Source organism: Lonchura striata, chromosome 36, assembly GCF_050655825.1.
Source record: "Lonchura striata isolate lonStrDom1 chromosome 36, ASM5065582v1, whole genome shotgun sequence".
Lineage (NCBI taxonomy): Eukaryota > Metazoa > Chordata > Aves > Passeriformes > Estrildidae > Lonchura > Lonchura striata.
The window spans coordinates 7,999,311-8,025,958 of NC_140738.1; the positions used below are offsets into that span (position 1 = coordinate 7,999,311).

Genomic DNA, 26,648 nt, shown 5'->3' on the forward strand with positions numbered 1-26,648 from the left:
TGGGGCCACCGTAGGAGACCACAAATGCCTCCAGGTCCCTGACACCTCCCCTGTCCCCTCCCCAGGTGTCCCCTTACCAGCTGGTGTCACTGGTGAATCTGGTGGCCACCCTGGGTGAGGTGGCAGCCACCGTGACCAGGTTACAGAGGGACGAGCAGCAGCTCATGTCCCCAGAGTCCCTGCACGTGAACCTGAGGAACTTTACCTGGAGTCTCGGTGAGACCCTGGAGCAGGGCGGTGTCACCTCCCTGGGCCACCGTGGTGTCTCCTCTCTGGGCCAGGCCCTGGCCGTGCTTGGGGCCACCCCAGGGGCCACCTGGGCCGATGTGAGAGCTGCGGGCTGGGCCTGGCAGGAGTTGGTGGTCAGGCTCGAGGACAGCCGGGCCCTGCTGGCCTGGGATGCCACCGAGCTCCATGACACCCGCTGGGACGCGGCCATCGCTGCCATCCGGGCCGGGGACCTGCAGAACGTGGCCACCCGCAGGAGGACAGCTGGGAGCAGCCTGGTGGCCACAGCCCAGCAGCTGAAGGTGTCCCTGGGCAGGGAAAAGAGGGCCTTGGCAGGGCCATGCACAAGGCCCAGGTGGCTGCGGCCACCAACGAGGCCGTGGGAGAGGCCGTGGTGGCCAGCAGCCAAGCCATGGTGGCCACCAGAAGGGGACATTGGGCACAGGTGGCCCTGGGGCCGCTGGAGCGCTTGGTGGAAGAGTGTGAAGGAGGCAGGTGGTTCCCCGAGGAGCTGCAGCGCCGGCTCGGGGACATCGAGGCCATCCTGGAGGGGACAAAGAAGGCGTCCCCCGATGTCCCTGAGGCCTTGGTGGCTGAAGTGGCCGAGTTTTGAGCAGCCGTGGGATGCCAGTGCCTGCCTGGGCAAGGATCACCTGCTGGGGACACTTGGGGACATCCACGACCTCCTCTTGAGTCCCTGTGGTGGCTCCGGCGGCCCCGGTGGCCCCAGCAGGCGCGCCCTGGCCCAGCGGTGCCAAAAAGCCGTGGAGGATCTCCCGAGGCTGCTGCAGCGATGGCACCGCTCTGATGGCATCAGGGACAGTGACATCCTGGTGGACAGCGCTGGCGTCACCAGTCCCCTCCTCGCGCGGGATTTGAGACCAATTCGGAGAATTTTCTGGGAATTTTCATGGGCATTGTCCCACATGCTGATGGGAGTTTCTGGGATGACGTTACCAGCCGCACCTGGGGCCATTGTGAGAGCACTCAGAAGGCTTTTGCATTCCCCTGCTGCCTTTTGCATTTTCCTGTTTTTTCTGTTGGGTTTGGCATTTCTCTATTGCCTTTTGCAGGTTCCTCTTGACCCCCAGCATTTTGCTGAGGTGCTCATACTGATATTGATTATTGATAATTCCTTGCAGCTGCTCGTTGGCACAATAAAATCTCAGAGTTTGCATGGACAAGTCCAAGGCAGTGTGAGCTTTCTGCCAGGATTTGGGAATCCTTTACGAATCCAATTCTCACATCCCTGGGCCCCCCCGGTCCCGGCGCTGTTCCCGGGGGTCCCGCGGCTCTGGGGGGTCAAAGGGGAGGGGGAGGAACCCCCGTGATGGGTGGGGGGCACAAAGGGGGGTCCGGGCCCGGTGCTCGGGGGGGTCGGGGGCACTGAAGGGGTGCAGGTGCAGTTTTTGGGGGGTCCCGGTGCTCGGTGAGGGGGGGTCAGTGCTCAGCAGCGGGGGCTGTCCAGGGACCCCCCCGGCCCCCCAAATCCCAGCCGGGTGTGAAAAACAAAGTTCACTAAGGGATTACTAAACAAAGTTTAATCAGGGATAAAAAAGGGTTTTGGGGCTGGCCAAAGAACTCCCCCTCAACTTAACCCTTCGTTCTCCGGATCCGGTTCCACTGCAGGGCCACGAACACACTCCTGAGTTTTGACATTATTCAAACACTCCCGGGAGGTTTGGGTGTCCCAGGAGCTCGTGTTTGGGTCTCACCTCTGACTTGTCTGCAGGACATTCTGTAGATTAAGTCGATGTTTTTGATTTCTTCTCATGGTTCCACCCTGTTGTTTCAGGCCCCCTGATAAATTCATAAATTCTTCTGAGCTTTGTGTCACTGGTATCACCTGGTGAGGCTGGTCCACAGATGTGGGAAACAACTGAATTGTTTTACACCTGAGTCAGTCACACAAAAGCATTTTAACATTGCATAGTCTCTATTTCAATGTTTATTATTGATCTGTTTAATATTTATCTATTTTTAATATATTAAGGCATATGATACAATATCTGTTTATTACTCTAGCAGTAAATTTGTTATACACTGCACACATAAACAGATCGATTTTATTGTACCAGCGAGCAGCTGCAAGGAATTATCAGTAATCAATATCAAGTACCACAGCAAAATCCTCGTGATCAATAACAATGTGCAGAAGGCAATACAGAATTTCAAAAGCTGATTATTGTCATTTATAACCCGGCTCTGCTGCAAGGCACCGAGGGGCTCATTCAGCCCCTGGCCCACCGCCACCCCCATCAGTGTCCCCAGAGCGTCCTCAGAATGTCCCCAAGTGTCCCCAGTGACGTCACCCCAGGAATTCCCATCAGCATTTGGGACAATCGCAATGAAAATCCCCAGAAAATTCCCCGAATTCGTCTCAAATCCAGTGTGGTTTGGGGAGGGGGGAGAAGTGACAGCAGCGATGTCCCTGATGATGTCACCATCCCCGACGATGTCGCAGCGGTGACATCGCTGTCCCTGCAGCAGCCTCGGGATGTCCTCTGTGAAAAATGCATATTTTATGGTTGGCTTTTGCAAGTATTATATTGAATAGGGTTTGTATTATGTTACATTGATTAGTAGTGCTGTATTAACATTTTAATGGTAGGGTAAATGTAGATTTGTGGTTAAAACGGAGCTTTTGTGGTTAAAACAGAAACTCTGTGCGTGGGAAGAAAGGAATGAGGTACTTGCACCGGGACGGCAGCCGCAGGACACCGAAATCTTGCAGAGAAAAAGAATTTACAGCTTATTGTAAATGCAGGCGAGCCAGGGGGAAGAAATGACGATGCCTGACTCCAGCTCAGGAGGATGAATGGTTTCTTTATTAGAACTATACTAATATACATTAATATACTGTTTAAAGGAGACACTAAAACTACTAACCTGCTTTTTCTATTAATATATTGTTTAAAGGAGATACTAAAACTACAATCTGCTTTTTCTAACTCCCAAATCTAACTCCTCACAACTCGTGACCCTCTCTGAGATTCCAGCCCCAGGTGGGTTGGATTGGCCCCAGGCTCAAACGATCCTCACCAGAACCCAACCCAGCAACCACCCCACAACAATTTGGGTAACAAATGGTTAAACAATTCTCCAAACACGTTCCACATACTAAAACAAGGAGCAGAAACAGAAATTGTTTTCTCTTTCGTTTCCCTCTGTGCTCCTCTGTGGAAAATGCTGGGAGGCAGAGCAATGTGCTGCCACAAGCGCTCCCTGATTAAAGGAAATTCACTCTCCGTGCCCCGCTCAGCCCTGCGGGCGCCGCGGGATTGAGCAGAGGCTGCCACTGCTCCGGGCTCTGTGGCTGGACAGGATTGATGCATCATGCATGAGATCGATGAATATGCAACAGGCTGCTGCTTTTGGGTTATTCCTTGTTCAAGGCGTGGTTTTGGCAGCTCAGTGCCCGAACCATCCGGACGTCCGTAATCCCTCGCTTTTTATTGTCTTGTCACTGTCCTGACCTCATTGTCCACATTCTTATTACTCTGATTTTATCGCTGTTTTTTTACTAACTGTTTTATTACTAATAAACCTTTACAATTTTAAAAACCAACTGACTGGTGTTTTCCACAGTGCCCAAAAACATCCGGATGTCCGAAATTCTTCACTTTTTATTGTCTTGTCATCGTCCTGACCCTCATTGTCCAGATTCTTATTGCTCAGATTTCATTGCTATTTTTATAACTATTTTGTTACTAATTAACTTTTTGAATTTGTAAATTTTTAAATTTCAAAAACCAGCGAGTGGTGCTTTTCACAGTGCCCAAGAACTCCTGGATATCCAAAATTCATTTTTTATCATCTTGTGGTGTTCTCATCCTCATTGTCCACATTTTTATTACTCTGATTTTATTTAGTATTTTATTATTTTTTGGTTTGTTTGTTTGTTTTTTTTTACTCACTATTTTATTACTAATAAACTTTTAAAATTTAAAAAACAACTGATTGTTATTTTCCACAGTGCCCAAAAACTCCTGGATGTCCAAAATTCTTCATTTTTTATCATCTCGTGGTGCTTTGACCCTCATTGTCCAAATTTTTATTACTCCTATTTATTGCTATTTTTATAACTATTCTATTACTAATTAACTTGTTTGAATCAGTAATTTTTAAAATATTTTAAAGAACCAGACTGGCATTTTTCACGGTGCCCAAAAACATCCGGGCATCCAAAATGATTTTCTTTTTATCGCCTTGTGGTTGCCTAAATGTCATTGTCCAGATTTTGATAACTCTGATTTTATTTTGTATTTTAATTTTATTAATTTTATTATTTTAATTTTTTATTTTATATTTTTAATAACTATTTTATTATTAATAAACTTTTAACATTTAAAGAACAACTGATCAGTGTTTTCACAGTGTCCAAGAACTCCTGGGTGTCCAAAATTCTTCATTTTTTATAATCTCGTGGTGTCCTGACCCTCATTGTCCACGTTTTTATTGCTCCGATTTTATCGCTATTATAATTATTATTTCATTACTAATTAACTTGTTTAGTTATTTATTACTAACTAACTTGTGTAATAATTAGTTTATTATTAATTAACTTGTGTAATTAGTGATTAGTTTGTGATTTTACAGACCCGCGATCGGCGCTTTCAGAGCTCGCGGCGAGCGGGAAACGTTACACGGGAACGAGCTTTGGATCGATTCCTGTGTGATACTGATCAATAATCAATAATCAATAACTAATGCTGGATCGATTCCTGTGTGACACTGATCAATAATCAATAACTAATGCTGGATCGATTCCTGTGTGACACTGATCAATAATCAATAATTAATAACTAATGCTGGATCGATTCCTGTGTGACATTGCTCAATAATCAATAATAAATAACTAATACTGGAGCTATTAATTTGTGATATTGATTAATTAATAATAAATAATTGACATTGGATTGATTCCTCTGTAGCATTGATTAATAATAAATAATAATGAAGAGTGGATAAAAGTTTCTGTAATATCGAGTGATTAATAATTAATAATTACTAATATCTAATAATATAGATTGATTCCTTTGTGATATTGATTAATAATTTATAATTTATATTGGATTATTTTATTTTTAACATTGATTAACACTATTGGATTTGTTACTTTGTAATATTAATAATAATTAATAATATAGGATTGATTTCCTTGTAATATTGATTAATAATAAATAACTAATAACATAGGATTAATTTATGTGTAATATTGATTCTTAATAATCAATAATTAGTAATTAATTTTGGATAGATTTCTTTGTAATATTGATTAATTAATCCTTAATAATTAATAATAGATCAACTTATTTTTAGTGTTGATTAATTAATAATCAATAGTTGATATCGGATAAATTTATTTGTAATGGTTAATAATTAATAATAAATTATCAATAATCAATAATCAATAAATAATATTGGATTGATTTCTTTGTAATATTGTGAAAAATGCCGATTGAATGATGCACTGCTATTGATTATTGATAACTCCCTGCTATTGATTATTGATAACACCCTGCTATTGATTATTGATAATCTGCTATCGATTATTGATAACTCACTGCTATTGATTATTGATAACTCACTGCTATTGATTATTGATAATCTGCTATTATTGATAACTCCCTGCTATTGATCATTGATAACTCCCTGCTATTGAGTATTGATAATCTGCTATTGATTATTGACAACTCACTGCTATTGATTATTGATAATCTGCTATTGATTTTTTATAACTCACTGCTATTGATTATTGATAATCCACTATTGATTATTGATAACTCACTATTGATTATTGATAACTCCCTACTATTGATCATTGCTAACTCTCTGCTATTGATTTGGATTTGTGGACATGAAGGAACAATGGGAAAGGAAATCTCCTTTTTTTTCCTTTTTTTTCCCATTTTTTTCTCCTTTTTTTGCCCCTCTCCCATGACAAAAGCGAAGATTTGATGAAAAATCGATAAAATGGGAAACGGAACTTTTTTAAAATTGCTTTTTAAAAAAAATTCAGTGAACAATTGGAGCTGGGTAATTGGTTCTTTAATGACTTTAAATTCGTGCTTTGGGTTTTTTAATCAATGCTTTAAAAAAGAACCTTAAAATCCAAACCGGAACAAACTCCCCAAGTGTCACCAACCCCACCGGTGTCCCCAATGTCCCCAAACTCCCCAAATGTCCCCAAACCTCCCCAAATGTCCCCAAACTCTCCAAATGTCCCCAAATATCCCCAAATATCCCCAAACCTCCCCAAATGTCCCCAAACGCCCCAAATGTCCCCAAACTCCCCAAATGTCCCCAAACTCTCCAAATGTCCCCAAATATCCCCAAACCTCCCCAAATGTCCCCAAACTCCCCAAATGTCTCCAAACCTCCCCAGATGTCCCCAAACCTCCCCAGACCTCCCCAAATGTCCACCAGGGCCATCCCCGCCATGTTCTCCACGCTGGGACTGGTGGCACCTGTGGGGACATTGGGGACGTGTCACCGACACCCCCGGGTGGCACCGACACCTCCGGGTGGCACCGAGCCCGTCCTGGTGGCACCGGCCACCCCCCGATGTCCCCAGCTCTGCTCCTGATGTCCCTTAGGAGATCCCAGTCCTGTCCCCAGTGTCCCCAACCCCATCCCCGGTGTCCCCAACCCCATCCCTGCTGTCCCCAGCCATATCCCAGCTGTCCCCAACTCCATTCCTGATGTCCCCAACCCTGTCCCCAGTGTCCCCAGGCATCTCTGCTGTCCCAAGACCCTCCAAACCCGATGTCCCCAGCTGTCCCCAACCCCACTCTTGATGTCCCCAACTCCGTCCTGGTGTCCCCAACTCTATCCTCAATGTCCCAAACCCCATCCCAGGTGTCCCCAGCTCCAGTCCTGGTGTCCCAAGACCATCCACACCCCATCCCTGATGTCCCCAGGTGTCCCCAACCCCATCCCTGATGTTCTCAAGTGTCCCAAACTCCGTTCCTGATGTCCCCAGCTGTGGCCAAACCCTGTCCCTGATGTCCCCAGGTGTCCCCAAACCCCATCCCTGATGTCCCCATGTGTCCCTCACCCGCCACCACCACAGTGACCCGGTGTGGCACATCCCAGCCGGGCCCCAGGGTGGTCACCAAAGTGTCCCCCTCGGTGTCCCCCTCAGTGTCCCCCGGGCGTGGCCGGGTGTGTCCATGGGCACGGTGCTCCCAGCGAATCTCCACGTCCAGCGGGAAGAAGCCGATGGCGTCGCAGCGCAGCTCGGCCGGGAGCCCCGGGGACAGCCGGGACGGCAGCAGGGACACCCGGGGAGGGGCTGGGACACGGGACAGTGAGCTGGGGATACTGGGAGGGACTGGGAAGGAACTGGGAGGGACTGGGAGGGTCTGGGACATACTGGGAGGGACTGGGACATACTGGGAGCCCCGGCCCCGCCCATTCCCGGCACTGACCAATCACGTGCAGCCGCAGCACCTGCTGCACCTGCCCTGGGGCGCGCTCACGGAGCAGACGAAGGCGCCGTCGTCCGACACCGAGAGCGGCGGCAGCTGCAGCGACACCTCCCTGGCGCCCCCCGGCGGCTGGGAGGACCGAGGAAACGTTCGGCCTCAGCGGCGCCCCCCGGCGGCTGGGAGGATCGTGGCCATTCTGTGCCCAAAAACCCCCAGAACCCCCCCCAAAAAAAACCCAAAAATGCTCCCAAAACCCACAAAAATCACCCACTAAACCCTCCCAGAAACACACAAAAAACGTCCCCAGAAATCACCCACAAAACTCCCCCAAAAAAACCCAAAAAATGCCCCCAAAACCCCCAAAAATCACCCACCAAACCCCTCCAGGACCTCCCAAAAAATGCTCCCAAAACCTTCCCAAAAAACCATCCAATGCCCACAGCGCCCCCTAGCGGCCAGGAGGATCGAGGCTGTCCCGTGCCAGTGGGGCCCCCTGGTGGCTGAGAGGACCAAAGCAGTTCTATGCCCACAGCGCCCCCTGGTGGCCGAGAGGACCAAGGCTGGCCATTGGCGCCTCCCAGTGGCCAGGAGGACTGAGGCCACCCACTCCCAGCAGCGCCCCCTGGCGGCCGGGAGGACCCAACACCCCCCCTGCTCGGTGGCGCCCCCCGCTGTCCCCACAGGGCTCCGCAGCCCCTCCCCTCCCTTCACCTGCGCGGTGCCGGGGGGGCTCCCGTGGCCCCCCAGGAACAGCAGCACCCCCGGCGCGGCCTCGCTGCGGCGGGCGGCGGCCGAGTCGAAGGACAGCAGGCGCCGCGTGGCGCCGAGGCGGTGCCGCAGCCGCTGCAGCGTGAAGGGCCCGGCCGGGGGCACGAAGGCGCAGTGCAGCCGCCCCGGCGCCCCCAGCAGCGCCCGCGTCTGCGGCGTCCGCGTGGACACCAACAGGGACACTGAGGAGTGGGACAGCGCGTCATGGGTGCAGGGACATCGGGGACAACGGGGGGACATTTGGGATGTGGGGACATCAGGGATGTGGGGGGACATTGGGGACACTAGGGACATCAGGGACAATGGGGATGTGGGGGGACATCAGGGATGTGGGAACATCAGGGACATCAAGGATGTGGGGACAACAGAGAGCCACTGAGGACATGGGGACAGTTCGGGGGCATAGGAGACATTGGGGGACATGGGGACAATGTGGGGACATTGGAGACATTGAGATATTTGGGCCAATGGGGAGGGGACACTGGGGACATCAGAGACATCGGGGATAATGGGTGGACACTGAGGACATGGGGACAATGCAAAAGCATAAGGGACAATAGGGGGACATCAGGGATGTGGGAACATTTGGGGGGACATCAGGGATAACGGGTCGACATTGGGGACATCAGAGACATCGGGGACATTGGGGACATTGGGACAGTGGGGGGACACTGGGGACAATGGGGACAATGGGGATGTGGGGTGTCCTGGCTTGTAAGATAAGCATGTATTCTATTTGCCATCTGTTGGAGGTTGGGCAGTTTTCTTATCTCTTCCAAGAACGATGTCTCCCTCCGGGGAGAGATCTTCTGTTCATGGACCATTGAATAACTCACTGCATGACCAGTAAAGTTACATCATCCCAGTGTGAGATGCTCCACCCAGAGGGAGGAGCCAAGCATTCCTACCTGCATAAAATCAGCATTTTTGAGACACTGGCAGACACTTCCCTGGATTCCCCGAGGAGCAGCTTCTTCTCTGCTGGATTCCCAGAGGAAGACCAGGCCCAACTACTACCAGACCTTCAGAGAAAACTCCACCCTTCTAGAGATCACCGCTTCAGCAGCATTTCATCTGCCACTCCAGGAGGAGCAGCCACCATTTAACTGGACTATTACCAACACCCTGACTCCTCAGGGTGTCAGGTTTCTGACTCTATCACTAGTTTTGTTTGTACTAACTGCATTTTTTTAAATTTAATTTTTTTCCTAGTAAAGAACTGTTATTCCCATTCCCATATCTTTGCTTGAGAGCCTTTTAATTTTGAAATTGTGGTAATTCGGAGGGAGGGGGGTTTACATTTTCCATTTCACAGGAGGGTCTTCCCTTCCTACACAGACTCCTGTCTTTTCAAACCAAGACATTGCATCAGCCCGTTCAGGGAAAATGGCTAAAGATGTCTCTAGAACTTCACTGCTGCTTTTGTAACTCTGGGTATACCACCTGAAGTAAAGGCAATGGCCCAGCTTATACTTCCTGCTGAGTTGCTACCTTTTTTGCCTTTGGGGAATTATGCACAAAACAGGTATTCCTCATTCCTCAAAAGGCCAATCTGTCACTGAACATGGCTCCCTCAAGCGTCTCCTGGTACAATAGAAAGGGGGGGCCAGAGAGGACAACCCTTCGGAGAGACTGCAGAAAGCCTTTTATGTGTTCAACTTCTTGAAATGATCTTTGATGGACCCCAACCCTTGATTGTTTGACATTTTAATTGTAATTCACAATTGCAACAAAAGGAAAAATCCCTTGCCTTAGTGAAGGATCCAGGATCTGGTAAGATACTGGGGCTTTATCCTTAGGTCACCTGATGTCACCTGGTGTCACCACTGAGTCAGGAACAAGAGTCAGGTGACACATAAAATCTAACTCTCTCCAGGAGACTAATACTAATTTTTTTAGGAACCCATTCCTTTTTATACACTGCTGCAACACCGGTAGACCTGACTGGTCCTTTAATCAACACACCTCATATGATTGGCTAATTAAGGAAACAGCCTTTATTAAACATCTTATAAGAAAACAACTGTTCAAAACACCAGCTGCAAGATTGCTTTAATTCTTTCTCTCAGCCTTCTCAAAACTCCCCAGAACAATTCCTAGGAAAGTTTACCTGGCTTTCTCTCTGACCAGGCTGGGGTAGAGGTTTTGCTTGCATCTCCACAGAGAATGGTTCCAAGTGGATTCCAGCAAACAATGTGAAGGCATTTTGAGATTCTTTGACTGCATCAGTTGCAGATTCACCTTGAACATCAACATTGGAGGAGAACCCTTGTGAACAGGACCTCGCCACCACATCAGCACCTGTTTAACCTCTAGCAGACTTATGCCCTTGGGAAAATGGTTATGATTATCCAGTGGTATCAGGGCTTACAGGGCTAGATCAGCTTCTGGGGGATTGGAGACTTGGTGGATGGATAAGAAATTTAGTTAAAATAGGCTTATATGTATTAGGATTATATTATGTATTGTTATGCTTATTCCTTGTATTTTATATTGTATGAAAAAATTAATAGACAAATCACTTAAGAATGTATTTTTGTTTGAACAGATAGGGGGAGGTATGGGGAATAAAACAGAGAGTACAGTGGAACTGATAAAGAGGCCTGATATCTTCTTCTTCTTCTGCCTGATTGAGCAGAAACCATGGGAGAGACAGACACAGAGAAATTCTCCCTGGGCAAGAAGTGACCAAGAAACATATTGGGAGACATAGTGATAAAATAATGTTACCAGGTGATGTGATGTCATAAAGAAGTGTAACCAATGGGAAATTGTTACCAAAAACAGAGCCCTATATAAGCACCATACAAGTGAAACTCTATATAAACACCTGATACACTCAATAAAATTGGCTTCTGATCCCAACTCAGATGCCCCCGACTCTCCATCATTGATAACCCCTGGTCTGGGTGATCCCTGTTGGGTGGGGGGAAGGTGTTGGAGAGATTTCTTTCCCCTCTCCTGCTGTGATTTGGATGGTAATAAATTCCCTCCCTGTGCCCGGGCTGGGACTGTTTTGCCAGCGCTGGTGCTCGGGGCGGGATCTCTCCCGATCCTTTTCCTACTCCCGCCTTCCCTCAGCCAATCAGAGACAGCGCGGCTGATGACTCACCAGTTGCTGGGCAGACCCGCAGCGACCAGCGGTCCCGGCCGGACCCGCCCCGCCACGGCCCAAATCCTCCTGAATCCTCCTGAATCCTCCCCAATCCTCCCCAATCCTCCCAAATCCTCCCAAATCCTCCCAAATCCTCCCAAACCCTCCCGAATCCTCCCAAATCCTCCCAAATCCTCCCAAACCCTCCCCAATCCTCCCAAACTCTCCCCAAATCCTCCCAAATCCTCCAAAATCCTCCCCGAATCCTCCCCGAATCCTCCCCGAATCCTCCCAAATCCTCCCCGAATCCTCCCAAATCCTCCCCAATCCTCCCAAATCCTCCCCAAATCCTCCCAAATCCTCCCCAAATCCTCCCCGAATCCTCCCCAAATCCTCCCAAATCCTCCCCAATCCTCCCAAATCCTCCCCGAATCCTCCCCAAATCCTCCCCAAATCCTCCCAAATCCTCCCAAATCCTCCCAAATCCTCCCCAATCCTCCCAAATCCTCCCCGAATCCTCCCCGAATCCTCCCAAATCCTCCCAAACCCTCCCCGAATCCTCCCAAATCCTCCCGAATCCTCCCCGCCCCATCACAGGGGGTCCTGTGCAAGGCCACGGGGAGCGGCTGCGGCCGCCGCTGGCTCAGGAGCTCTGTGGGCAGGAAAGGGGGTGACACTGGGACTGGGGGTGCTCGCAGGGCTTCCCTTAATGGTGCCTCCTTCGGTGTTGGGTCAAGCGAGAGCTTCTGGAGAATCTCTCCCCACACACAGGACACTCACCGGGCCTCTCCCCGGTGTGGATGTGCCTGTGGGTGACGAGGCTGGAGCTGTGCTTGAAGCCCTTCCCGCACTCAGGGCAGCAGAAGGGCCTCTCCTGTGTGTGAATCCACTGATGCACTGAAGCATGGACAGACGGCTCCTCAACTAATTAAAGCTGGAAAGAAGGGTATTTTATTGCAGTGCTGGACATACATGGAATCATTTCCAAGTACATGTGCAAGGAGTTGCAGACTCCTGCTTTCTATTTATACAGAAAAGGTTTTACATATCCAAGCTGTTTCTAAGGACACATAATACATAATCATTACCTGCCCACTTCGTATTATAATCAGCTGAATATCCATTACGGCTGTGCAATCGTGTTTCCTTAACTGGGTCTTTGGGATTTTGAAATAAGGGAGTGGGTGTAAGGGAGGAAGAAAGCTGTCTTCCTCAAGGTAAACTCTTCACCCATGGCCAGTTTGCAGGACTTTTTGATCTGCTGGTCACGGTAGCATCTCCTAACTGCTGATTATTCTTAAGGCAAAATATTTCTATGGTCTCTGCTCCTTCAGAATTCCTACATCTATCCCTGTCACTCCTAGCTTTACTTTTCTAATATATTTGCTACTCTTTAACTAAGGCATGTGATTTTTGCTAGCTAACTTGGCTTCTTAACTAATTTTAAAATCTTAACTAAAATATGTAATCTTCTACTATCTCAGTTATATTCCCAGCTGTCCCCTTGACTCATCCACAGTTTTCAATTATCCTAAATACATTTCCAGCTGACCCCTTGGCTCATTACAATGAGATTGGAGCTTCTCAGAAACCACTTCCTACACTTGGGACACTCATAGGGCCTCTCCCTGGTGTGAATCTTGTGGTGCTGATGAACTTGGAGATCCACCCAAAGCCCTTCCCACACTCCCCACACTTGTAGGGCTGATTGATTCCCGATCTGGATCACCTGGCGCCAGATCAGGTCTGATCTCCGGAGCTCCAGCTGAAGCCCTTCCCACATTCCAAGCGCTTGTGGAGCTTCTGCCCACCATGAGTCATCTCCACCATCTCTGAGTGCCAAATGGATCTCTGGCTGCCTTCTAGGCACAGAGGGGCTCTTACCTCCTCACAACTCCCAGGGCTGGGTTTGCAGCCCCTCCTTGTGTGGGATTTCCAGGGCTTTTCCTCCCCATTGGGTTCCCATGCTGTGGAGCTGCTCAAAACAGCCTCAAAACAGAGGTTCTGAGCAGCGATTTGTCCTCCCAGGTCTCTGTCTGCAGCTCAGTACCTGGGGTAAGGAAAGAAGAGGAAGGAATGTGGAAGGAAGAAGGATAGAATGAGAAGAGGAAGGAGGGTGGACAAGGAGAGGATGGGATTTGCCTCCATGCCAGAGGGAAGGGGAAGGAGATCCCACCAATTCGTCCCTGGCAGGACAGCGTTGGCAGCAGCGCTGTCCTGCAGCCAGGGGCAATGTTGGGCTGATAGGTGGAGCAGAGGAGAGGGGGAAAGGGGCAGTGACTTACTCCTCACCTGCCTCAGTGTTCCATGCTATCTTCCTTTTCCTCACAGCCTCCACCAGCTCCACCTGCACAAAGGTTGGGATGCACAAATCCTGGCTTGGGGGAAAAACAAAGGGTGAGCACCTTGGTCCTGCTGCCCAAGTCCAGCTCGAGAAGTCACCACCCTGTTCACAGTTGGATGGGCCCAGACTCTGCTCATCTCCAGAGTCCCCCACTCCTCCAGGCTGCTGGGATCCCCCAGCTCCAAGATTGGCCGTTGCTGCTCTCCCCACTCCGATGCCAATTGGAACCCCAAAACCAATGTCCCCCCCAAACTGTTACCACTGCCCCAGCCAGTACAGAGATCGCTACAGGAACCCTTCACAAGTCTCCAAAGGGGCATCTGCGTCTCACCTTTGGGGCAATGCAAGATCCAAATATCCCTTTCCCTGCAAAAAAAACTCCCAGAGACCCCCCAATGGATTTGGGGTGAGCTCCCCTGTCCTGGGTTGTAAGATAAGCTTGTATTCCATTTGCCATCTGTCGAAGGCGAACCGGTTGGACAGGTTTTTTGTTATCTCTCTCAGAGACAATGGTTTGTGTATACACCTTTGACTGATTCAATGAAGAGCTGAAAAAATGTAACACGGTGAGGGGTCCCACCCAGAGGGGGGAAGCAGCTCGCTCTCTTCTTCGCGGGACTCCGAGAGAAGCAGCTCTCTCCCTCTTCTTCGCGGGACTCCGAGAGAAGCAGCTCTCTCTCTCTCTTCGCGGGATTCCCAGAAAAGCAGCTCTCGCTCTCTCTCTCTTCGGCGGCACTCGCAGCGAAGCAGCCGGCGCGTGCAGAGGCGACGGCAGCGGAGCTCAGAGGCAACCCCGGCGCAGAGGAAGACCGGCCCCCACTGCCACCAGATCTTCAGAGGAAAATTATACCCTTCTAAAGATCACCACTTCAGCTGCAACTCATCAACTATTGCAAGGGAAAGCAATTGTCCCAGCAAACCTGATACTGGCAATCCTCAGGTTCTAGACTTTTTTTTCTTTCACTGGTTTTGTTTGTACCGATTGCATTTGCCTTTTTTTAAATTGTTGTCCAGTTTTCTCCTAGTAAAGAATTGTTACTCCCACTCCCATATCTTTGCCTGAGAGCCTTTTAATTTAAAGATCCTGGTAATTCAGGGGGAGGGGGGTTTGCCGTTCTCCATTGTACAGGAGGCTTCGCCCTCTTTCACAGACTCCTGTCTTGTCTAACCAAGACAGAATTTGGCGCATCAACGTGAGGCCCGAGGGCATTGAGAGGGAAAAAGGATTAACAGTTCTTAAGTAATTTGGTTTTGTTGTGTGTAAAAACATCTTCAGCATCACCATGTGGTCTAGTTTACCTTGGTTTGGGTGGCATGTGATCGTAGCTATACTTTTTCCATTTGCAGACCCTTATCTAAAAATGGGTCCTATAACTAAGGCTACGGTGTCTGTTATCAAGTTTGGCTTCTGGGTTAATTGGGTGAGGAATTCATGGATCTTTAATTTCCTCTGGAAGGCAGGTACATGGATTCATAGCTATCACACGTTAACTGTATGTTTTTGGGGTTACTTTAATAACGGTACCTACTGCGAGGAAATAGCACCTGGGCAAACTTTCTCTCAACCTTTTAACCATCTTTTTGGGTCTGCTCCACCAGTTCTCAAAGGGTTAAGATCCTTTATAAGTGCTAATGATACCATACAATGGGTGGTGTTGCTGATAGTCCTGTTATATTTAGCATTCAGAGATAAGGGAAGATTAACCTGGATAACTACCCTCACACCTACACCACAGACTCGAGATGCTGCTGCTCCAGAGCCTGACCCTGCCCCACAGCCCACCTCAGAAATGAACCGCCCAGATTGGGTGAGGGTTCTGGTTAAGGAGATACGAGAGATGCTGAAGGAGTGCATTTCCCCAGCTGGTGAGAAACCGGCCCTTTGCCTTGAGGAGGGACAGTCTAATAGTACAGCTGTGGAACCCACTAATGTTACAACTGTCCAGGTTCCAGCTGAACCACAAGGGCAGTCACGGTCAGCAGCAGTGGCCCCGGTAGAAACAAGGAAGTCTAAGGTGAAAGCAGAGCACCCTGCAGATAGGGACAGGAATGGAGGAACCTCACAACCCACAGGGGAGCCAGAGATTGCTATCATCACCGAGTCCCTGACGTACGAAAGTCTTCGCAATCTGCATAAAGACATTGTGCGACGAGGGCGTGAGGCTTATGCTACCTGGCTACTCCGGGTTTGGGATCTTATGGGTACAGGCGTGCAGCTGGACGGTGGTGAGGCAAGGAACTTGGGACCCTTGACCCAGGACTCGGGTATAAATCAGGTTTTTGTAAGGGAACCAGGGTCCCTTTCTCTCTGGGAGCGGCTCTTAATGAGTGTCAGGGAGAGGTTTATCCACAGAGAGAGAATGCAAGAGCACCATCATAGAATGCGCTGGAAGACCCTCGAGGAAGGGATCCAACAGCTGAGAGAAGTGGCAGTATTGGAGGTACTCTTTGGGAGGGATGGACGACACAATAATGATCCTGACAAGGTCAGGTGTACGGGACAAATGCTGTGGAGTCTGGCAAATCTTGGGCCATCTCAATACGCCACCTTCATTGCAACGATCAATGCTGACACCCACCGGGAGACAATAGGTTCTGTTGCCAACAAACTTAGGAATTATGAGAGTATGATTAATGGCCCAATGCAGGCTCATATCTCAGCCGTGATTAAGGAGTTTAAAGAGGAGATGAGGGAGGAGATAAGGAAGGTTAATACAGCACCCGTGAGAGTCACAGGCCCCAGAATCAGCGCCCAACAATCCCCAGCTAGAGAGAGAGGGTACACCCCAAGGGCTAATCTGTGGTTCTTCCTGCGTGACCATGGGGAAGACATGGGGAGGTGGGATGGGAAACCCACTTCTGTCCTGGCAGCACGGGTCCGTCAACTCAAGGAGGGAAACTCTAACCGGGGGAGTTCCACCAAAGTGAAGGTAGCCTCAACCTCCCGTGACCAAGCTTGTGGGTACGATCTGTCAGACCCCCTTGAAGGGACCTCTAGTATGTATGCCCAGGGAAGGAATGATAACCAGTGTTAGAGGGGCCCTGTCTCTAGCCAGGGAGAGGCACGGGAAAACCGGATCTTCTGGACAGTGTGGATCCGATGGCCTGGCACATCAGAGCCACAAAAATATGATGCTTTAGTTGATACTGGTGCACAGTGTACTCTGATACCATCGGGACATGTGGGGGCAGAGCCTGTTTCCATTGCTGGTGTGACAGGGGGATCACAACAATTGACTCTGGTGGAAGCTGAGGTGAGCCTGACTGGGAAGGAGTGGAAGAAACACCCTATAGTGACTGGCCCAGATGCTCCGTGTATCCTAGGCATAGACTTCCTCCGGAACGGATATTACAAAGACCCAAAGGGACTCAGGTGGGCTTTTGGAATAGCCGCTGTAGAGGCAGAAGACATTAAGCAATTGAACACCTTGCCTGGACTGTCAGAAAACCCCTCTGCAGTAGGACTCCTAAGGGTGGAAGAACAACGCGTGCCAATTGCGACCTCGACAGTGCACCGCCGGCAGTATCGGACGGATCGAGATGCCGTGATCCCCATCCACAAAATGATTCGGGAGCTGGAGAGCCAAGGGGTGGTCAGCAAAACCCACTCACCCTTCAACAGCCCCATCTGGCCTGTGCGCAAATCTGACAAAGAATGGAGATTGACTGTGGACTATCGTGGCTTAAATGAAGTGACTCCACCGCTGAGCGCTGCTGTGCCGGACATGCTGGAACTCCAGTACGAGCTGGAGTCCAAGGCAGCAAAGTGGTATGCCACCATTGATATTGCTAATGCGTTTTTCTCCATTCCTCTGGCAGCAGAATGCAGGCCTCAGTTTGCTTTCACCTGGAGGGGCGTGCAGTACACCTGGAACCGACTGCCCCAGGGGTGGAAACACAGCCCCACCATCTGCCATGGACTGATCCAGGCTGCACTAGAAAAGGGTGAGGCTCCAGAACACCTGCAATACATTGATGACATCATTGTGTGGGGGAGCACAGCGGCAGAAGTGTTTGAGAAAGGTGAGAGGATCATCCAGATACTACTAGAAGCTGGCTTTGCCATCAAGAAGAGCAAAGTCAAGGGACCTGCCCGAGAGATCCAGTTCCTGGGAGTGAAATGGCAAGATGGACGGCGCCAGATTCCCACTGAGGTCATCAACAAGATCACAGCTATGTCCCCACCAACCAGCAAAAAGGAAACACAAGCTTTCCTGGGTGCCATAGGTTTCTGGAGAATGCACATTCCTGAGTATAGCCAGATTGTGAGCCCTCTTTATCTGGTTACCCGAAAGAAGAATGATTTCCACTGGGGCCCTGAGCAGCAACAAGCCTTCACCCAGATCAAGCAGGAGATCGCTCATGCTGTAGCCCTTGGCCCAGTCAGAACGGGACCAGAGGTCAAGAATGTGCTCTACTCTGCAGCCGGGAACCATGGGTTGTCTTGGAGCCTTTGGCAGAAAGTGCCTGGGGAGACTCGAGGCCGACCACTGGGATTCTGGAGCCGAAGTTACAGAGGGTCTGAAGCCAACTACACTCCCACAGAGAAGGAAATCTTGGCTGCCTTTGAAGGAGTTCAAGCAGCCTCGGAAGTAATTGGCACAGAAACACAACTCCTCCTGGCACCCCGACTACCGGTGCTGGGGTGGATGTTTAAAGGAAAAGTTCCTACTACCCACCATGCCACTGACGCCACATGGAGCAAATGGATTGCCCTCATCACTCAACGCGCCCGTATTGGAAACCTGAATCGCCCTGGGATTTTGGAGATAATTACGAACTGGCCAGAAGGTGAAAACTTTGGTCTCACTGATGATGAGGAGCAGGTACAAGTGGCAAGGGCTGAAGAAGCTCCACCATACAACCAACTACCAGCAGAGGAGACCTGCTACGCTCTTTTCACTGACGGTTCCTGTCGCATCGTAGGGATGAACCGGAAGTGGAAAGCAGCCGTATGGAGCCCCACACGCCAAGTTGCACAAGCTACCGAAGGAGAAGGTGGATCGAGCCAACTCGCTGAACTCAAGGCCGTTCAGCTGGCTCTGGACATTGCTGAAAGGGAAAAGTGGCCAAAGCTCTACCTTTATACTGATTCATGGATGGTAGCCAATGCTCTGTGGGGCTGGCTGGGAAGGTGGAGGAAGGCCAACTGGCAACGTAGAGGAAAGCCAATCTGGGCTGCTGATATATGGAAAGACATTGCCTCTCGGGTGGAAAAGCTGACGGTGAAAGTCCGTCATGTAGATGCCCATGTCCCCAAAAGTCGGGCTAATGAGGAGCACCGGAACAACGAGCAGGTAGATCAGGCAGCAAAAATAGAGGTGTCAAAGATAGACTTAGATTGGCACCATAAGGGGGAGTTGTTCCTGGCTCGATGGGCTCATGATGCCTCAGGTCATCAGGGCAGAGATGCCACCTACAAGTGGGCACGAGACCGAGGGGTGGATCTAACCATGGACAGTGTTTCCCAGGTTATCCATGACTGTGAGACGTGTGCTGCCATCAAACAGGCCAAGAGAGTGAAGCCCCTGTGGTATGGTGGGCGGTGGTCCAAGTACAAGTATGGGGAGGCCTGGCAGATTGACTACATCACACTGCCCCAGACACGCCAAGGCAAGCGCTACGTGCTGACCATGGTAGAAGCCACCACTGGATGGCTGGAGACTTTCCCTGTACCTCATGCCACTGCCCGGAACACCATCTTAGGCTTGGAAAAACAAGTCCTGTGGAGACACGGCACCCCTGAGAGAATTGAGTCTGACAACGGCACCCATTTCAAGAACAGCCTTATCAACACCTGGGCCAGAGAACATGGTATCGAATGGATATATCATATTCCCTATCATGCTCCGGCTGCCGGCAAAGTTGAACGGTGCAACGGACTCCTTAAGACTACCCTGAAGGCACTCGGTGGGGGAACATTTAGAAACTGGGAAATTAACCTGGCAAAAGCAACCTGGATGGTCAACACCCGGGGGTCTGTCAATCGAGCTGGCCCTGCTCAGTCAGAACCCTTACACGCAGTAGATGGAGATAAGGTCCCTGTAGTACATATGAAAGGTATTTTAGGGAAAACTGTTTGGATTAATCCCACCTCAGGCAAAGACCAACCCATTCGTGGGATTGTCTTTGCTCAAGGACCTGGTTACACTTGGTGGGTAATGCAGGAAGATGGGGAGACCCGCTGTGTACCACAGGGAAACTTAGTCTTAAGAGAGAACTGGGTGTAAGATTTCATGGTGTGCAGATGGAAATAGAATAAGGGGTGGATAATGTCCTGGGTTGTAAGATAAGCTTGTATTCCATTTGCCATCTGTCGAAGGCGAACCGGTTGGACAGGTTTTTTGTTATCTCTCTCAGAGACAATGGTTTGTGTATACACCTTTGACTGATTCAATGAAGAGCTGAAAAAATGTAACACGGTGAGGGGTCCCACCCAGAGGGGGGAAGCAGCTCGCTCTCTTCTTCGCGGGACTCCGAGAGAAGCAGCTCTCTCCCTCTTCTTCGCGGGACTCCGAGAGAAGCAGCTCTCTCTCTCTCTTCGCGGGATTCCCAGAAAAGCAGCTCTCGCTCTCTCTCTCTTCGGCGGCACTCGCAGCGAAGCAGCCGGCGCGTGCAGAGGCGACGGCAGCGGAGCTCAGAGGCAACCCCGGCGCAGAGGAAGACCGGCCCCCACTGCCACCAGATCTTCAGAGGAAAATTATACCCTTCTAAAGATCACCACTTCAGCTGCAACTCATCAACTATTGCAAGGGAAAGCAATTGTCCCAGCAAACCTGATACTGGCAATCCTCAGGTTCTAGACTTTTTTTTCTTTCACTGGTTTTGTTTGTACCGATTGCATTTGCCTTTTTTTAAATTGTTGTCCAGTTTTCTCCTAGTAAAGAATTGTTACTCCCACTCCCATATCTTTGCCTGAGAGCCTTTTAATTTAAAGATCCTGGTAATTCAGGGGGAGGGGGGTTTGCCGTTCTCCATTGTACAGGAGGCTTTGCCCTCTTTCACAGACTCCTGTCTTGTCTAACCAAGACATCCCCCTCCCCACTTACCTGCAGGATCTGGGGGAGTAAATGCTGCCCTGACCAGGGGAGCTGCAGACTTGGCAGAAGGGCAGACAAACCGTGTGGATCTGCTGCTGTTCCTCCTCTTCCTCCTCCTGTTCCTGTTCCTTCTTTTCCCTAACCTCCTCCTCATCTCTCTCTCCTCTTCCTATTGCTCCTCTCATTGACCACCCCAGATCCCCCTTTCCTACCCACCTCTCCCCCATGGCTGCAGCACCAGCGTTTGGGTAGAGGGAACCTCCCATGAGCCCCCCAGGTATGGGCAGGGGGCTTGGGGACCCACCCAGTGCAGATCCATTCCCCCCTCCCAGAGCCTCACGGAAATCACTCCAGGGATCAAGTGATGGGGACACTAAGGGATCCCCATGGAACCACCCATTTTTGATCCCATCCCCACCCTTCCCTCCCCACTCCCATTGTTCCCCCAACCCAAAGACCCCTCCCAACTCAATCTGAGGGTCCCATTCCTCTCCTGGTCAGAATCCTCTTTTCCCCTGCTTTCCCATCCCTTCCCCATTGTGCCTCCAGCTCTACCTCTCACCCCTGGGCTTGGATTTGGGGATCCAGGCCCCTCCTGTTCAGTTTGGGGATCACATCCCCCCTTTCCCTCAATTCAGGCAGCTCCTGGCAGCTTTTTCCTGGGAGGAATCCCTGAGTTTTGGGACTTTTAGGATGTAGCTTAGGAGGAGGACAGCTCTGTCGGGCTTTCCCCTCCCTGTTGTGGCCCCTCAGCTGTTCCCGACACCCTGGGGGTGTTGGGATTTCCCTCCTAGGGACAAGGACGTTCATCCCCTTCCAGGAGCCCAATGCCCAGCTGGGGCTCCAGGTCAGGAGTCCTTGAGCAGCTGCCCCAGAACCTCCACCAGGGTCTCCAGCGCAGCCGGAGCCGCTCGGCCTGGGCTCCCCAAAGGCCTCAGCAAGGTCCAAGTCCTGCCCAGGAACCCTCAACTCCCTCAAACCCAGCATCCCCCTCATCCCCTGCAAGTTCCTCCCATGGCACCGGCCATGGCCATGTCCCCACTTGTCACTGGCCATGTCCCACCATGTCCTCACCCATGGCTGTCTCCCCACCATGTTTCCATCCCTGTCACTGTCCCCCATGTCTCCATCCATGCCTGTGTCTCCCCATGTCCCTAGGGATGGCCCTGTCCCCCTCCATGTCCATTCGTGCCCATGTCACTCTCCATGTCTAATGCTTTTTCTCTTTTTGAGCCTGGTCTTATAAGCTCTCAGAGATAAGCATTATACCCTTGATAGCTCAGCTACCTCAGGTGGCATAAAACAAGCAGGATGGCTCATGTGACAGTGTTGGAAATAAAAAGTTTTAATAAAAGTCAAAAATAAAAAAGCTTTTTACAGAGAAAAGCCAAGTCAGGGCAAAAGGTTCTTGCTCTTACTAAAACACTTCACAAAAGCAATTAACTTCTTTTGTTCTCTTCTTTTCTAGGGAATTGCTTAGGTGGGACTTTTTGGCTCCTGTCCAATTAGCTACCCTTAAGTTTGAGGTGAAGTCCCAGAGGTCCTATGAGGTGTCTTTCAACCAAATTGAGGAGAGAAACACCTGGCCTTTTGTCCTTTTTAAGGGAACAAAAGGTTAACTTGTTTACTCTGTCAACAGAGGGCACATTCTTACACGTGTCCCACCATGTCTATGTCCTACCATGACCACATCCACTAACTTAGTTCAATGTCTATTTTTACTTCAATATTGGATATTTTAAAGGGATAAAGAGAAATGAAAACAAAATCAAGGCCAAAAGAAAAAGACTTCTATGTCCATGCCGGCTGAGGATCCACGTGCTTGGGTGGAGGGAAGAACCTTTTTGGTGGAGTTTCTACCCCACTGTCTCCAAAATCTTGGTCTTTTCCCCAGTTTTTCCAACATCTGGCTGCAGAAGACACCCTTGGGCAATAGGAAATCAAAATCGTGGAATCCCTGAAGTTGGAAAAGACCTTGTCCTGGGTCAGAGCAAATTTGGGAGAGAACCTCCAAAGGGATTCCTCTAGAAAGCAGATTCAATTGGCTCCTCCCCCAGCCAGTTTGGGAAAAATATCTCCTTGGAGAAAAGTCGAAAAAACTGTTTTTTAAAGAATAAAACCTAAACAATATTAAACAATAAAACCTCTTGCTGCTCTAAAAGAGAGACAAACTCAGGAAGTCCCTCCGTGGGTTGTAGCTCAGCTCACTCAGTCTCTTATCAGTCCCTCCAGTGCTGGAAATGCCACAGTCCAGGCCTGGCCCGCTGGGCCACAGGTGTGAGCTGCCGGTGCTCTTCTGGGTGTTCAGGCCAGAGCAGGTTTAAACATGTCCAAAGAAAAGGGAAAAGCAGCCACAGTCCAGGGAACTTCTCTGCCACAGCTAGCTAAAACTAATTAACAGCAAAGGAGAGATCTGTACCTCTGTCTGTCCATCTGCAACAACCCGGCCCAGGAGCAGGAATGTGGAGGAGTGAGTGCAGTTTCTGAAAACAAACTCTGCCCTTCTCTCCCTCCTTTGCTCTCGGAACAAGTCTTAAAGGTGCAAAAATTATAATTCACTATAAACAGAACAGACAACTGGAGATACAAGCATCATATAGTCAACCTAGGACATACCTCCAAGACCATTCAGTATTCCTTGATGCCACCAGAAGATAGGATTGAATGCAAAAGATTTTATGGAGTTGGAAGTCATTAAATCTGCTCTCCCCAAGGAATTCCCATTGTTGGTCTGTGCCCCAATGGATGTTCCTGCCACTGGGTTTATCTAGGTGCCCGCAGGGAACGAGGAAGATGTGGAGTCTCCCAGCCAAGTGTCTTCCCAACACAGATGACCAGGCCCATAGATCACCAAGACTGCCCAATGAATTTCACTGAGGATCATCCAACGTGGATCCTCCCATAGGGAATGGAGCTGGGAGGAGCATAAGAAGCTCTTCCCACCCTTGGGGAACTCACAGGGCTTCCCCCCTTAGTGGCGCCTCCTTTGGTGTTTGATCAAGGCTGATCTCTGTGAGAAGCTCTTCCCACACTTCCCACACTCGTAGGGCCTCTCCCCGGTGTGGATGTGCCGGTGCTCGGTGAGGTGGGAGTTGTGCTTGAAGCCCTTCCCGCAGTCGGGGCAGCGGAACGGCCTCTCCTCGGTGTGACTCCGCTGATGTACGAGGAGACTGGAGCTGATCTGAAACCTCTTCCCACACTGGGAACACTCGTAGGGCTTCTCCCCAGTGTGGATGCGCTGGTGCTTTCTCAGGTCTGAGTGCCACCCATAGCTCTTCCCACATTCCAAGCAGGTGTAGGGCCGTTCCCCAGTGTGGATCACCTGGTGCCGAATCAGGGCTGAGCTTTCTCTGAAACTCTTCCCACATTCCCCACACTTGTAGGGCTTTTCCCCAGTATGGATCTTTTTGTGTTCCGTAAGCTGGGAGTTGAGGCTGAAGCTCATCCCACACACCCCACACTCGTAGGGCTTTTCTCCAGTGTGGATCCTCTCGTGTCTCCTCAGGCCAGAGCTGTGCCTGAAGCTCTTCCCACATTCCCCACACTCATAGGGCTTTTCCCCAGTGTGCATCCTCTGGTGTTGCATCAGGTAGCCCTTCTGGCTGAAGCTCATCCCACATTTCCCACACTCAAAGGGCTTTTCCCCAGTGTGCATCCTCTGATGTTGGATCAGAATGGAGTTCCGGTTGAAGCTCCTCCCACACTCCCCACACTCAAAGGGCCTCTCCCCGGTGTGGAATCTCTGGTGAAGTCTCAGGCTGGAGCTCCAGCGGAAACGCTTCCCACATTCCTCACACTCGTAGGGCCGTTCCCCAGTGTGGATCACCTGGTGCTGGATCAGATCCAAGCTCCGCCTGAAACCCTTCCCACATTCCAAGCACTTGTGGGGCTTCTCCCTGCCACGAGGCTTCTCCACCAGCTCTGAGCTCTGGCTGGATCTCTGCCCGCCTTCCTGGTTCAGGGGGCTCTTTCCTCCCCGCAGCTCCCTGGGCTGGGTTTGCTGCCACTCCTTGTGCGGGATCTCCAGGGCTTTTCCTCCTCCTCCATTTCCTCCATTTTCATTCCTCCCTGGGAATGAAAAATCCTGGTCTGGGGGGAAAAAAAAAGAACAGAGCATCTTGGACTGGGAGTTCCTCCTGTCCCCACTTCATCTCACAAAGTCATTGGGCATTGTGTGTCTATAAGAACCTCCAAAACACCAAGGTTCAGCATAAAAATCCTCCAAACTTTAAGACACAGATCAAAACCTCCCCAAACATCAAGATTCAGCAAAAAATTCCTCCAAAACAAAAAGATTCAGCCTCTAAAAAAAATAAATCACCAACATTTAACCCAATAAAGCTGAGGAATGCCATGACTCACCCCTGTGAAAATCGTGGAACCCCTCAACAGTCACCTGCTGCATGTGGGGTGGCAATGCTCCTGGGGCTGAGGGGAGGCTATAGATACAAGGAGGGATGGAACCTCGTGGTGATCCTTGTTTCTGCTCCTCCTCCTCCTGTGTCCCTATTCTTCCTCACACTCCTCTTCCTCCTCCTATTCCTCCTTCTCCTGCACAATCCCACCCTTTCCTGCCACCTGCATCCTTTGACCATTCTGTTCCTCCACCCTGCTTCTCCTTCCCTTCTCCTCCTGCCCCCAGGCCCAGCACCCACTGCCGGCTCCCTCTTCCCCCCAGCCCCACAGCATCCCAGCGCAGGGGCAGGGATGGAGCTGGGGCAGGTCGGGCTGGGGCAGCGCTGGGCTCTCGGCCGCTCCCGCCCGCACTCGGTCCCCACTGCAGCCGCTCCCGCCAGGACAGCGCGGGGGGGCCCGGCCTTGGCGCTGCCCCACTCCCACCTCCCCAAATTCCCCTCGCGGGGCCATGGGGCCGAGGGGGGGCGCAGGTGGGTCCAGGTGGGGAACGCGGGGAGCTGCGAGTCTGCCTGGCAACTGGTGAGTCATCAGCGCCGCGGGCTCTGATTGGCTGAGCTCTGCCCGAGCCCTGGGGCTGCAGCACAGAGGGGACACCCTGCTCCAGGGGGGATGTCCCACAAACGGGGGACCCCATGGAAGGAACCACAGGAAAGTGTCTTTACAAACAGATGCTCTGAACCTCCTCGGAAATAGGGCCAGGGACCTGTACATAAGGAAGTGACAGGAGACACCATCATTTTCAGAAAATGTTATTAACTGATGACACAGACTGCTCCTCAGCCAAGGTCCTGCTCAGAAGTTCCAGAAGAAAAACAAAGACTTAACAGAGCCAGGAATATCATTTGCTATATAAAAACAGGGAGCATATTATGGGAGTATGTAGTAGGTGGATTGGGAAGTCTGTACCTCTCAAGTACTTCAGTCAATGCGGAAAGGGAGAGGAAGATGTGGCCAGGAGAATTAGGATGAAAAGGAGGCTGTGTCCTCCAACACTGTCCGGGGCGGCGGGCAGGGAGTGCAGCTGAAGGTGCCTCACCCACTTTGGGTGATCGGCTCCCTTGGCTGGCGGCGGCACCGGGGATTGATTGGGGACCCGGGAGTGACCAGGAGACAGACGAGTGACACATCAGGGGGTCTGTGAAGAGTCAGCAGGGAGAGAGCACTGAAAATCTCATCAGTGAGTGTCCTGGGATCCTCGGGGAGTGAACATGGCAGGGCACCCATGGAGGGGAGAAAAGGGAAGGCCAGGGAGGGGTCCTGGCCTAAGGGATGATGATCCCAAAATGTCTCTGAAGGGTCCCTTGGGAGAATGCTGAGGTAGTTTG

General features: G+C 50.5%; 1 protein-coding gene and 1 long non-coding RNA gene across 2 annotated transcripts; both read right to left on the reverse strand.

The window, feature by feature from the left end:
• Positions 1-6,262: 6,262 nt before the first annotated feature.
• On the reverse strand, positions 6,263-6,705 carry LOC146764102 (uncharacterized). Its single transcript, XR_014950979.1, has 2 exons — positions 6,570-6,705; positions 6,263-6,482 (listed from the first exon to the last, which is right to left on the reverse strand). It is a non-coding gene; the product is annotated as an uncharacterized LOC146764102 (long non-coding RNA).
• Positions 6,706-22,233: 15,528 nt separating this feature from the next.
• Positions 22,234-25,475, reverse strand: LOC146764103 (uncharacterized). Its single transcript, XM_085565557.1, has one exon. It carries the CDS (start codon positions 25,022-25,024, stop codon positions 23,879-23,881), a length of 1,146 nt encoding a protein of 381 aa, XP_085421683.1. The 5' UTR covers positions 25,025-25,475; the 3' UTR covers positions 22,234-23,878.
• Positions 25,476-26,648: the final 1,173 nt, after the last annotated feature.

Excerpts from the sequence above, each read along its gene's own strand:
- LOC146764103 (XM_085565557.1), bottom strand. The coding sequence starts at position 25,024 with ATGCTCTGTTCTTTTTTTTTCCCCCCAGACCAGGATTTTTCATTCCCA.